This window comes from Tenrec ecaudatus, chromosome 4 (assembly GCF_050624435.1).
Source record: "Tenrec ecaudatus isolate mTenEca1 chromosome 4, mTenEca1.hap1, whole genome shotgun sequence".
NCBI classification, from domain to species: Eukaryota; Metazoa; Chordata; class Mammalia; order Afrosoricida; family Tenrecidae; genus Tenrec; species Tenrec ecaudatus.
Window position 1 is genome coordinate 122641455 of NC_134533.1, and position 14434 is coordinate 122655888.

General features: G+C 49.1%; 1 protein-coding gene across 2 annotated transcripts in view; it reads left to right on the plus strand.

Moving 5' to 3' along the window:
- Positions 1-302: 302 nt before the first annotated feature.
- The window catches only part of UBASH3B (ubiquitin associated and SH3 domain containing B), a 170838-nt gene continuing 156706 nt past the window's right edge, over positions 303-14434 (plus strand). For both annotated transcript variants that reach the window (XM_075546732.1, XM_075546731.1), the window contains exon 1: positions 303-776. In XM_075546732.1, coding sequence (XP_075402847.1) covers positions 725-776 — 52 coding nt within the window. In that variant the 5' untranslated portion in view covers positions 303-724. The remainder of the gene's footprint in view (positions 777-14434) is intronic.

Genomic DNA, 14434 nt, shown 5'->3' on the forward strand with positions numbered 1-14434 from the left:
CATCAATCCTCGTAGTTTCCTTTATTAACCCCATCTAGAACCACATGAAAGCGACATGATTTGATCTGGTGTTTGTGAGGTTCGGGTGCGCTGATAACGCAAGCCAAGAACAGGACGGGGCGCAGGGGCTGGCTCTGGGGCGCCGATCCCCGTGGAGTCTTCTGGAGTTCGGATCCTGCCTTAGCCTCCAGCCAACCCTCAGGTCCGCGCCAGCTCAGCCGCCGACCGCGCGGTCACTTTAAGAGAGGGGCGGGGCGATGGCTCTGGCAGGGCAAGGCCAGCCCACCGGGCTGCTTTTCTTTTTGATCCATTCAAAAATTACTCAGTGCAAATTCCCGAACTGCTCGGGGCTGCGGGGAAGAGCCTAGAGGAGCGAAGGTTACGGTCAGCAACGCGCAGGGCACGGGGCCGGAGCAGCTGCCGGCTGGTCCCGCAGAAGCCGCTCGGCGGCGGCTCTGGCTCTGCCGGCCTCACCAGGAAGCGGCAGCGTCTGCACCTTGGGGCAGCCCGGAGCCCCCACCGCCACCGCACCGCCTCCCGTCCTGATCCCGGTCCCCAAGTCCCCTCCCCGACGACCCCGCCCGGCGCCTCCGGGAGATGGCTGGCCGCTGAGCTATGGCTCAGTACGGCCCCCCCAGCGCCCTCGGCATGGCAGCGCGAGAGGAACTGTACAGCAAAGTCACCCCGCGGAGGCACCGCCAGCAGCGCCCCAGCACCATCAAGCATGGATCGGCGCTGGACGTGCTCCTCTCCATGGGCTTCCCCAGAGCCCGCGCGTAAGTGACCGGGCGCCAGCCCTCGCCGCCCGCCTCTCCGGCCCCCCGCTTCGCTCCGGCTTGCCTCCCCGCGCCCGCTGCCAGGCGGCGCGCCCCCGTGCCCACTACCTGTTGGGGGCAGGATGGGCACCCTGGCTGCCTTTGGATGTTTAAGGCTAAGGGGTCCGGGCCCCAGGTTCGAGCCTAGGGTGGTACCGTGCTCGGCGCCTGGCTCCGGCGGGACAGGACTGAAACTGGTCTTCAGCGCGCCCCCTGTGGTCCCCTCCCCACCGCCGAGTCCTGGGGGAGGCGGGACCCCACAGAGGCATCCTTTCCGTTGTGAACCCTGGACTGGCTGGGCATCCTTGGGTGCTGGGAAAGGCCGGCGCCCCTACTGCAGTGGCTTCCAGCTCCGGATGTCGCTGGATGGTTCGGTTTCCCTCTGGAGTAGGAGGAGCGAAAGCGTGGGTGTCGCTGCGTGCTCATTGATGGGGAGGATGGAATGAGAAGGAGAAGCGAGTCCTCCAGGGGACCAAGGTTCTCGTCAGTGGTGACGGCAGCGCAGAAATCTGTGGGTGTCCCGGAGTAAGGAGGGGGAACTTCCCTCTTTCCTCTTTCTTTCTGGGGAGGATGGGTTAAGGAAGGGAAGAGATGGGGACTGGTAGCTTGCCCTGGAGCCTGTTGGGCAGAGGCCTGGATGCCCCCTCAGTGGGGAGCGGCAGCAGGAGTCTGAAGCAGCCCACTCCTGTCCGTGGGCTGGAAGCTGTCTAGGAGTGAGAAGGCCGGGCGGAGGGTAGCTAGGGCACCAGGCAGCCATCCGCTTCCTATCTCCTCGGTTTCTGCCTCTAAACAGTATGCAGATTTCTTGGGATTCTTGAGGAGTGATCTAGAGGGATTCTGTGAGTGCTGTCTCTTTATCTCTCTGAGTTATCACCGCAATGACAATCGGACTCACCTTTTGTCAAGAAAGACCCAAGTTAATGAAACTTCTCTTACTCTGCCTGATCCTCTTTTTTCAGGCAATAATCCCAGGTCCCCTTTCCCTTGCCTCTGAGCAAACCCCGTTTGCTAACTGGAATGTAACCTCTTACAGCAAATTCCTGAATCTGTCATTCCACTCAGTCTGTTGAGACAGGTTGGAGTGGCCTTGAGAAGGCATGAAACATACCGATTAGCTTCTGCCTTTCACTGTCTCCTGAACTCAAGTTCCAGATGCCGGAGTTCCAGGACAAAGATGGGGTAGGCTCCACAGAGGGTGTGTCTGTCGTGCATCTGCAAAAGGTCCTCTGTGTGGGTGAGCTGTTCGCAGAGCTTTCCTTTAGAGCTGGCGCTCATGGTTGGGAAGTCTGCGGGAAATGCTGAGGGATTAGCCTAGTCCCAGGCATCTGCCTTTTCTGAAACAAGGCCAGAGGCGAGGACCTCAGTTGCCTAAGGAAAGGACTACTTAACTCAGCTTCTCAGATAGCCACATTGCTGAGCTACTTCAACCAGCCTGAAGGGGATACCTACCCTCCTCCCCTGGAGGCCTCGAGGGCCTGACAGATTAGGGCGTTGGCCTATTTTTTACTCCTAACCTTCCATAGCCCTCATAATAGGAAGGATTTACTGAGCGTTTGCTGCATACTGTTCTGAGCACTTTGCCTGTATTGTCCATTTAACTCACAGCAACCCAATAAGGAGAGTTCTATATGTCCATTGTATGGGTAGAGAAACTGAGGCTTAGAAAGGTTACTTCACTTGCTCAAGTTCACCACACTAGCAGTGAGACTGGGATTCCAGCCCAGGCAGTGTGTCTACACTGAGGCCTTAGAGCGAGGCTGTAAATAAATGAATTAGTGCTTATGAAATGCATTGAGCAGTGGCTGGCACATAGCGGTCAGTATTTACGTGTGGCTGCTGTAACAAGACACAACCAACCGGGTGGTTTAAAACAATTAAGACAGAAATTTAAAATTTTATTCTCTGATAGTTTTGGAGTCCAAAGTGCAAAATCGGTATTGTTGGGCCAAAAGGTGTTGTCCAAGTTGTTTGATTGCAGAGACTAGAGGAGTGTCTCTCATTTGCCTCCCATCGCTTCTGGTGGCTGCCGCCATTCCTTGACTTGGGCCGCATCACTCCAACCTCTGTCTCTAGGGTCATAATCAGCTTGCCTTTTCTCCTGGCCTGGTCAAATCATCCTCTTCTTCTCTCTTACAAGGATACATGATTGCATTTGGGACTTACCTGGACAGTGCAGGATAGTCTAACCCCTCTCAAGATCCTTAATCACGTCGCAAAAGTCTTCTTTTGACATCAAAAGTGATGCCCACAAGTTCTAGGGAACAGATCATGAAAATTCTTAAAGACTCCATTTTTTTCAGCCCACCGTTACTCCTTAATAGTGTTATTAATATTCATGTATGTTATTTCTGGCCATTCCTCTCTTTCTTAAGGGGGAGCAGAAGTGTGTCATGATGCAATAGCTTGGGTGGAAGAGAGGGGTTAGATTCGAGGCTCCTTCTTCATTTTTCAGAATGGGCCTTGGAGGTCACTTGACTTAGCTTACCCTCTAACCAGGCTTGCATTTCTCCTCCCTAATTCCAGACAGGCTGAGGAGGTCAGCCTTACCCACAATACCTTAGGTCGTAAGACGCATGGCCTCTCTATGGGAATGTCTGGGATCCTCGCATCCGTGCACATAAGTTCACTTTGGAGAGTTGAGAAGAAAGCATACAAGACCATTGGGCTCAGCGTATGAGACTTAGCCTTTGTCTTGAGCCTTAAGCCTAGAGCAAGGAGCGTGATGAAAAGTCAGGGTCAGGTACGTGTCCTTTTTGAGAGAACGGGGCCAGCCTTGGGTGATAGCTCTGGCTTCTGTCAGTGCCTGCTGCTGAGCAGCAACCAGAAGGACAATGGTATGGCTCCAGGTGAACTGGCAGACAGATCAGAGGCCAGAAAGGCTGGGTTTGGTCCCAACTTGTGCTGGATTATGGTATTTCAAAAGTCACCTAGCCCCCTCAGGGCCTCACTGACTCTCTCTAAGGAGAAACAAAACTCCCCAAACCAAGAGACTGCCATCACATCCATTCTGACTCATAGTAACCCATTAGGACAGAGCAGAACTGTCTCTGTGGGTTTCTGATCTCCACGGGAGTAAAAACCTCATCTTTCTCCCAAGGAGCCTTTGGTGGTTTCAAACTGCCACTCACCAAGGCTCCTTCTAAGGAGAACACAAGGATAGTTGCCCGGTGCCGGCTTGTTACAGAGCTGAACGAGAGGAGTGTACAGTGCTAAGCCAAAGGCAGGGTGACCGGAGCTGTGTTCTCTCTTGTTGTTACCCTCCTGGGGCTGTGCTAGGTTTTTCCCACCTCCAAATATGAACTTTGCTCCAACTTCGACAATGATAGGGGAGAATTTGTCATAGACCCGAGGTTTGAGAACTGGCCGCTTTTAGAGTGTGTGTACAAGGGAGTCGCCTGAACGACAACGTTCAAGGAGCCAAATGACCCCCCTCCCTTGTTCTTTCTATTGTTTGCCTACAAGGCCTTCGGTGCTGCAGAAGTTCCACAACGGAGGGCTCTCCACTTTGTTGAGGCTGGAGTGAGATTGGTTCGAAGGGAAGAGTTAAGTGGGAGTCTGGAAAGAGGCTGCCCTGCGAGCCGGGAGAGGGTCTGTCTGGGGGTGTGAGACACAGGAGGAAGCCAGCTCAGGTACTGTGGTAGATCAGTTGCTTTGGCCGCCAGCCCTAATGGATTTCAGGGCACTAATATCCCCCTCTGTCCTCTGTGGCTTCCAGACTGTGGCACTCTGAGCGAGGCCTTACACAACCGAATTTGAGGGGTCCTTGACGAAACAATCCTGGCGTCTGCTTCCTCCCCACCCCCATCCCTGCTTTTTCGGGATGATCTGTGGCAAGAACTTTCATTACAGAAAATGACTTTTGAATGATCACTAATGGTTTCAAGAAGATAATCTTGTGCAAGAACACAACGGCAGAAGTTAGGGGACTTGAGTTCCACTTCAGCTTCTGGCCGACAGTTGAAGTTCTTTTCTACAGTCATGGACTGTCTGCTCAAGCCATGTCTGACCACATGTATGTCTGTGGTCATCCAAGGCTCTGAGAGAGCTCAGAAAGTCCTGTCAGAGAACAGGACATGGAGAATACAGTAGCTTCCTGCGTACATGTGTCTCTCGTGTCTCTTATCTACAAAGTAAGTTGCTGCCAGGAGAAGTACGGCACAGTAATGCATATGTGTGTCTTGGCAGTCACAATGAACCCATATGTTGTTGGCTTTTTCATGGCCTGTACGGTACTTTTCATCTCCAAAGTGTAAGCGTTTACCATGGAACAATGCATGTAGACAGTGGGCCACTGGGGAGGGTTGTAACTGTTTCATTTTCCTTAGAAAATGAAGTGCATCATCGCTCCCAAATGCAGCCAAGTCGGAATGCCCAGCAATCCTCGAAATCAAAGAAAACTGTCTCCACACTGATACAGGATTGGCTCTGCTGAGAGCTGCAAGGCTAATACACATGGGAGAAGGGCCAATAGCAAGGAAGGAGAAATTTCTCATTTGAATTGAGGACCAAACCCCAACGCAAAGCATGTTGGAAATGCTTACGGAGAAAGCGGGAACAGACCACGATACGGTGTTCACACAATGTCCAAGTCACATGATGTCCTAGTTTATAAACTCTATAATGGATTCTAAATGATGCATGACTCTATTCCATTTTCTTCAGTGTTTCCATTAGCTTCTAACTATAGGAATAACTATCCTGTGGGTCTGACAGGGATTTGCAAGAACAAAATGAGAAACTGGACAGGAAAAACTCTCCAAGCCAAACTCACTGCCATTGAGTCGATTCTTAGCGACCCTGCTGGCACCCTGGGCAGGAAAGGACTTGGTCAAGGTAAAATTATATTCTGGACATAAGACATTGTGATGGTATGACCTGGACACAAGAGATGTGTGTTTGATTGGGAAAAAAACAGACGCAGATGAGATGGTTGAAGTAGCTAGAGAGGATTTACACGCACCACTGGATTGTCTTGTTTTCCTCCTGGGAACGTCAGGAAAGTGGAAGAGGGAAGAACCGCAGTCAACCTCTTCTTCTGACTTTACTTTGGACAGGAAACTGGCCGTGAGGCCTCACTGCCCGGGATGGGGGTGGGGGTGGGGTCAGGGGGAGGTCCGTTTCTCAAGGCTGATGGCATGGGGAGTCGAGAAGACATTACAGAGCCCAGGAATCAAAGCGTTGGGTTTCTCTGCTTTCTCTACTTACACTTTTAGTTGACATTGGATCCCCTGGCAGCTCTGGGACCGAAATGTAGCTGACTCTGGGGCGAGGGCTGAGGCTGGTTTCCCAGGTGCCTTGCACAGAAAGACCAGACACCCTGGGACTTGCTCCAAAATGGAAGGGACCTTATAGACAGATGGGCAGAGCAAAGAAGTCTCCAATCTACCTACCATGACCACATGCCCACACAATGCTCCCCCACACTTGCTTGCTACTCACAACTTACTTCCTATGCACCAAATATTCCTCTTGCTCAAGACAGCAGTCCTTCGATGATGCTGAAGTTGTTAGCTGTCCCCGAGTCAGCCCCCAACTTGTGGTGGTTCCTAAATTAGACCTTTGTAATCCATAAAAATGTATACTGTTCACCTTTCAGGAGTAGCCTGCCGGGCCTTCTTGGTAGTCTGCCTTAGACTGGACCCGCCACTAACCGGCAGGAGAGCAGCATACAAGCCTTCCCTGATGGACGGGTGGTGGCTATGCATGAGATTCATCAACTGGGAGCTGAACCTGGCTCTCCTGAGTGCGTCGTGACAAGTATTGCTATCACGGCCTCTGGGGTTGTGGGGGAACGGCGCGGTACTGGGGGAGAAGTGATACAGACGGTGAAAGCCTCATTTTCATTATGAGGACTCCAGAGACTCACAGGAGTCTGGAGACTTGCCAATAGTCACCACTGGCCACCCCATACATTCAGAACATAGGAGCGGTGTCAGCTTAGGAGCCCACACCTCAATCAGCAAAAGTTCAATGGACTTTTCCGTCCACATGGAGGCACTGCTTTGGAAGGAAAGACCGTGTCGTGCTTCCCCTTGAGCTGTATTGAGGTATGATTTATGTACAATAAATTAAACCTATTTAAATATTGATACTAATATATTCATGAGTGTGGGGGAGCCCTATAGGGGGCAAAGTGACGAAAAATGTCTGAGACATAACCAGACACCTTGAAGGAATGAGTCCCTGGGCCTGGGGGCTCTGGATCATCCTCTTGGGCTGCCATCAAGGTCAATTGGCATAACGTAGTTCCCAAAACAACGTTCTGCCTTCTCCTTCGATGAGTCTGGGGTCTGAAAAACTCATGAGCAGCCATCTAAGGAGCAATGATTGGTTTCTCCTTCTCTGGAGGAAATAGGAATTACAAAATTAAACCACACCTGGAAGCAATTAGTCCTATGGACTAATGGACCATGAAAACATCAGTCCCTATGACCCTGAGACCTGGGAAACTGGATGGCGTCCCACTACCACTACCAACTGTTCCTAAAAAGGGTCCCATTCCAAGGTCTTGCATAGGATGGGGACAACTGTGGAACAGGCCTCAAAATAATAAAAGAACAGGCTTACTGGTTGGATTGAGATTAGGGAGACCCTCCCCCAAGACCATATGGCCTTAGTAACCCTTTGGGTTTGGAGCTCCACTCACCCCATTAAGAACAAAAGAGCAGCATTTACCCAAGGACAGAAGCTTAAGAAGGAAGGAGAAACAGAAAACACAGTGGCAAGTGGGGTAAATGGTCCATAGAGGGCCTTGACACAGATGGGATGAAACAATAGGTATATATTTAAAATGTATGTAAGTTAAACAACAGACTTCTATTCTGCTCTGTAAACCTTACCTAAAACGCAATAAAAAGCTAAAAAGAAATAGTGTACTTTTACACAAATCACGTGAGCCATGCATATTTGCTTGCCAGCCACTCCTTCGCTGCCCAGGGGATTTGTCTCCGTGTGCCGTGCAAATGTTCCGACAGCAGCATCTTTTGCAAACTGAGAAGGCAAATGTATGTTATTTATGTAGAAATATGGCACATACGTGTCATCACCTGCTCAGTCAGCAACTGGTCCCTTACAAGTTCCCTTGTGCCCATTTTCATCAATAACCCCTCCATCCCTGGAACAACCAATCTCCTTCCTGTCACTCTAGACGAATTTGCTTTTTTTAAAGACTTGCTCAGAAGGGAACCGTATCTTGCGACTGGCTTCTTTCAACCATATGTTTTTAAAAATCCATTCATGATATTGCATTTCTCAGTAGTTTACCCTTTTGCATAACTGGGTACTCTTTATATCATTATAACCCCTCAGCCTTTATGAAAATCCCCTGCTACACCTTTAAATTCTGCCCATATCTCAGATTTTTAGAGTACCTTAGAGATTACAATGTAGACTTGTCTACATAATCACTACCAACCTGCAGGCATTGGCAATTTCATGAAGAAACTGAGGCTCTGATGAGTAAGCACTTTATCTAAGCTGTCTAGATAGTGAAGAGCTGAAGCGAGTCTGGCAGGGTGGCCCGATCCTGTGACTTTTGTCACCACCCCACCTCCTACACTTCAGCTGCCTTTCACCGAGTTTGTAGTAATTGCCCAAGCTAAAAACTTGGCTTGGCAGAAAGGCAACAAACTCAGGGAACCACATGTCTCCTGTAGGGTTTGCTTCCACCGAACATAGGCAGGCACAATGGCCACTGTCAAGCACCACCACCATCACATGCATCTGCTATTTGTAGCACCAAGGATCTAATTCTCTCCCGCTACTTCCCTTGCCCCTGGGCCAGAGAAGTCTGAGTCTGTGGCATTCGGTTTGGACAGCCTGTGTTTAAATCCCAGCTCTCCCTCTTACTACTTCGGTGACATGGGCGACTAGTCTGTTCTTCTGTCTGTCACCAGTACCAGTCCTGGTTGCTCTCAAGTGGACTCCAAGTTAAGGGGCCCACATGTATCAGAATAGACCTGTAGAGTTTCCAATGGCTGGCTTTTTGGAAGTAGATTACCAGGCCTTCAGGACACTTCTAGACATACTAAACTCCAAACTTGTAGCCAGCTCTAGAGCACGCTAACCTGTGCACTATCCAAGGACTCTTGATAAAGGGTGAAAATGACCATACTTGACTCAAAAAAATGGTTGTAAGTTGTAAGAGTTCCTATTGTTGGTTGCTGCAGAGCTGGCCCTGACTCATAGTGACCTCAAGGGCCACAAATGAAATATACCGTATATACTCGTGTGTAAGCCGAGTTTTTCAGCACAAAAAATGTGCTGAAAAAACTGGGGTTCGGCTTATACACGGGTCAGTGGTACCCTAGCGAGGTGTAACAACTCGCTGGGCGCCCCCCCCCCCCCAGGTAACAGGATGAGCGCCAGTTATCTCACAGGTGATTGCCTTTTTCCTCTGTTCATTCAGAGTCCCGCTGACACTGCAGGACTTTGAATGCTTGTTTACTCACTTCTAACCAATCAGAGACGTCCTATGACGTATCTCTTTGAATAAGCCTTTTAAAGGCCATGTGCGAAGTATGTGACATCCATGAATGGATGTCATCTGGTCAAGCCCGAGTAACAAAAGGAGGAAATCTCATGAAGCCTGACATAGAGTTCATAGCAAAGTGGGTTCGAGATGCATGGGAAGACATTCCAGAAGACACGGTGCCACGTGCCTTCCAGAAATGTAGTATTAGTAATGCTGTGGATGGCAGCGAAGTCTGCGCTTTGTATGAAAATGAGTAAGCACTTTATCTAAGCTGTCTAGATAGTGAAGAGCTGAAGCCACTTGCTGTGCTGGTTTACTAATGTTTAAATGAGTTGTTGTCCTTTTATTTATGTTTTTATTGAAAATAGATATTTAAATACATTGCCACTGATGTCTCAATTTTTAGTAATTTTATTTTCATTTCTTTTGATTATTGAAACTCACCAATAGCTTCTGCATTTCCCACCCTAGGCTTGTACTCGAGTCAATCAGTTTTTCTGGTTTCCCAGGCAATAATTAGGTACCTCGGCTTATACTCGGGTGGGCTTATATTCGAGTATATACGGTAGTAGACGAAATGCTGCCCACTCCTCTGCCACCCATAACCAGTTGCTGGCTTATTTTTTGGAAGTCAATCTCCTGACCTTTTTATCCTAGTCCAACTCAGACTGGAAGTTCTGCAGAACCCTTATCCGCCTCAGAGTAGGTCCTGAGGTCTTCCAGCCGCTCAAGTTAGGTTATTGTTCCAAAAGGTTCCCTTTGTTCTCCTCTTCGCTGTGCAGGCCAGGCCTGGTCAGAGATTTCCCTCCACAGTCTGATTTCCCCAGCCCTCGCTGAACCGAGTAGTGCATGTGGGGCAGAGTCTGACAGATGGCTTCTTCTCCCTGGGCGCTTCCCTCACTCACATGTGTCTCTGTGTGGAGGGGGCTCTGAACGGTGCTGGGCGGAGCAGAGGCAGGGTCAGGGCAGAGACAGCGCTGCCCACGCTTTCGACTACGAAATGGTCAGAGTCGGAATTCAAAGGGGAACCATATGGCTGTCTTCTGATTAGTCTGAAATGGAATCAGCCTCAAGCCCTAGAGATACAGGCCCAAGCGCGCCCAGAATGGGTGGACCCTCTCTGTACCGTGGTGGGCACAGGCCCCAACAGGTCAGTCACTGTGAGAAGAATGCCGGGCCTGGGGCCTCATCAGGACTGAAGCACTGTCCCAGACACTGGGGGTTCCCAGAGAGGCCAGTGCATTTGCCTAGAAGCTTATGGGAGAATCTGAGGTTTCTCTTTTCTGATAGATGCCACCGTGGCCTGAGTCCTCTGGACCCTCTGCCAGTGGATTCATTGTGGGTGATTATTGACCCCATAATGTTGGGTGTTGGCTACTGCTCCATTTGGCTAATGTCCCCATTCTCTCCTGACTTTGCAGCCATGCTCTTTGCTACCTGGTATTTGTAGCTCTGCGGTGCATCGGTCACAGAAGAACATCTAGAAGGTGCAGGAGCTTTCACTGGGTTGCGCATAGCATAGTATAGAGTGCATGTGGTTCTTGCGAGGAACGATGCATGTTTGGCAGTCTGAAGTCAGCCCCTCCCTCTGCTGGCTGCGGGTGCTCCACAGAGATCCTCAAAGCAGGCGCGGCCTGTGTGAACAGAGCAGCACAAAGGCTCCAGACTCTGCCCGCACTCTGCAGGGAGTCCACTGGCAGCACCACAATGAAAGCACACTGCTGCACCTTTGCATCCCGACTCTGGCTTGGAGCTCTCTGTCGGCTCCTGTACGGGTTTGTGGACTGACACAAATCCCTTTGCTTCCGGGGCTCCAGTGTTTGCACCTGTAAAAGGAGTAGTGGCCAATCACCTTGGTGTTTGGAGGCTCAGGGGTGACACGATCAAGTTGGCTGTTGTTGTTTGTACAACCCACGGATGTTTTCACTGCTCCAGGCACTTTCTTCTGCTCGGAGTTCCTGGATTTTTATTTCTTTTCGTTCTTTTTTTGCCTCCAGTGGTCTCTTCTCAAATTCTTCTCTCTTTAAAGAAAACTCTCCAGGACTGTTGATATTCTAGAGAGTAAATAAACAGAAAGAACGAACGATAGGAAGTGATGACAATGACGGGGAGTCATTTAACTGGTATACATTAGTATAATTTTCAAATTGGTACGTGAAGTACTTTTCTCTGTAATACAGCCAGAGTGCTGGTGAGATGAATGAGGAGGTTAGTGTCTTGAGTCCAACATCTGGAGGAAATAAGTTGCTCCTAGGCACCTTTTTAATTAAAGGGGCATCTTCCCTTCTGTGGAGTCACGTGCTGTCTGTGAGCACTTCCCACTGTGTTCTATTGCCCCCGTGGAAGCATCAATATTCTTGTACAGGGAACCCCACTAGGACCAGGGCTGCTGCCCCAAAGTGAGGAGCTGGAAGAAATACCTCCGTAGCAGCTCACAGCAGCCCAGAAAATGCCAAGGGGAAGCTGCCAACACAGATGGCCAGAGGCAGCCGAACGGTTCCCATGCCTTTCAGGTTTTGTTGGGTAAAGCTTCTCCGTGAGTCAGGTAGCGGATTGTTTAAAATTCGTCTTCCGTGTGGGGGTTCAGCCCCAGTCAAAAATCTTTACTGAAAGCATTTGTTCGCTGACTCTTTATTCTTTTATCTTGGGTAGAAAGTCCTGCGAGAGCAAGAATGAAATCTGCCATCAATGGCTGCTTGTGTGGGGGCTGTTTAAACACACAGAGACACATGCTAGGTGGAGTCCCGGGCCGTGGCATCTGCTGTCCTGCTTCTTAATCAAGCTACCCTTGCATCGCCTCCTGCCCACCCGTTCTCCTCTTTGCTGAATCAGATGTGAGCCATCTTGGAGGATTAGTTCAAACCGGATGCATTCCGTTGCCCATCTCTCCTTTCTCCACAGTTTTCCTTTCTTCTTCCTTCCTCTCCCCACGTGTCCTCTTTGCTCACGTCGTCTCTTTTGAGCCTTGTTAAATCTCACCTCGCGAGCAAGCAGGTCATGTACAAACGCATTGCCCGTGCTTCTGAGCCACTTCCTCCCAGAATGGCCTTGCCTCATTAGGACCATCTCAATTTGACAACTACAAATTCTCAGTAGCAAGATCAGATAAAGCAGTGTGGTGCTTGCCTTTTTGCCTTGACTACTTCCTCAATTCCTTATAACTGAGTGTTCTAAGGCTAGAAGGAGCCCTGGTGGCAGTGTGGGTTAGATGTTGGGCTGCTGACTGCAAAGTCTCTGGTTCCAACCCACCAGCTGCTCCATGGGTGAATGAGGCTGTCTGCTCCTATAAAGATTTACAGCCTCGGAAACCCTCTCTAGGGTCAATGGGAGTTGGAATTGACTGAGAGGCTTTGGTTTGATTGTAGACTGGGAAGTCCTTGAATGACAAACCTTGTGTATCACTCACTCGGCTGCTGATCACAAGGTGGGCTGCTCAAGTCAACCCAGAGGTAACTCTGAAGAAAGGCCTGGCAATCCATTTCCTAAAGGTCATTCGCTGGAAAACTTTATAGAGCACAGTTATACTCTGACACGCATGAGTCTTCATGAGTCGGAATCTACTCCATAGCAACTGATTATTATTGACTAACAGAGCTGGAGTACAACGATGATTCTCTCTGCTCTCAGGGACATGACCATATTGTGGAAACAGAGACAGAAAATGGAGATAAAATGCAAAGTGAAAATAAGATGGGAGCAGTAATCTTCACTTTAAGGGACTGGGCATAGGAGTGGGGGTGAGTGAGAAGACAGGAGGGAAATAGTGGGAGACGAGAACAGAGAGGGTAAGTGGGGCCAGGCTATCTCCCAGAAGTTATGGGGAATAAAGCTTCTTAGAACAGAAATGACACATCCAAATTATCAAAATAAAGAGTGGACAGGAGCAGAGAAAAAGTGAGTGTGGAAGCTAGTTTCGCAGTCGTTGTAATAGTCCCAGGAACAGAGAAATTCGAGAAAAACAGCAGATACATGGATTCTAACATTCACTGCAACAATATTCACTCTACCCAAAAGACGGAAACAATCTAAAAGCCCATCGGTGGATGAACAGGTAAGCAAATGTGATGCATATATTATATAGTGGGATATTCACTGTGCCATAAAGAGAAACAAATTCCGAATAAAGTCTACAACATGCTAACTGAAACAAGTCAGGCACACAAGGGTAAATATGGTATTAACCCACTTAGATGCAATATCGAGGATAGGTAAATGTACAGAGCCAAAGTGTGGTCACCTAATGTGGGAGGGAGAAGGAGAGAAGGAGTCATTCTTCAGGGGGTGCTGAGCTTCTGGTAAGGGTGATAGAAGAATTAGGAAATGGATTGTGTTGGTGGTTGTATAATATGATGCACATAATCAATGTCACTGAATTTTGCATGTATAAAATGTTGAAATGGAAAAACAAAAAAAGATCAAGAGAGCCAGAGTCTATTGACATTCTTGAGATTGAATTGACATGATTTTTGTAGAGAATGTGAAGGGTAAGGGAACAAAAAGGTCATTCTAGGTTTCTGACTTGGGAAACTAGAAAGGTAGAGACGTTTTTGACCACTGTGGGAGATGCAGAGATGGGAGATTTTAAGGATGCAGCCATGGTTAGGACTTGAGGTGTGTTTTAGGTGCCGTGTCACATGTGTTAAAGATACGGTCAGAAATAGTTACATGGAGCTCATAGGAGACGCTAGGGCTGGAACCATAGATGGAAGGACTGATAGTAGTAGAAATAAAGGTGGTCTGGTGGTGCAAATAGTTAACACTTTGGGTTAAAAGGTTGATGGTTGAAACCCACCCAGATCCTCCACAAGAGAAAGACCTGATCCTCTATTTCCATAAAGAACTGCAGACAAGAAAATTGGCTCCATCTCATGCAGTTGCTATGAGTTGAAATTGACCCAACGGCATGAAACCAAATCAACAGCCAATAGTAGAAGCCATTTAAGGAAATACCATTAACCAGGCCGAGTGTCAAGGAGGAGGAGAGAAGCCATCACCACAGACAGGGTCCCAGGAAACAAACTTGTGGGTAGAGCGGAAAGAATGACTGAAAGAAACTGAGGGGAGTGGCGAGGCAGAAGAAGCACCAACTGAGATGTAGTACAGAAGAAAACAGGGAGAAGCTCTCTTTTGCATTTGTCCAATGTGC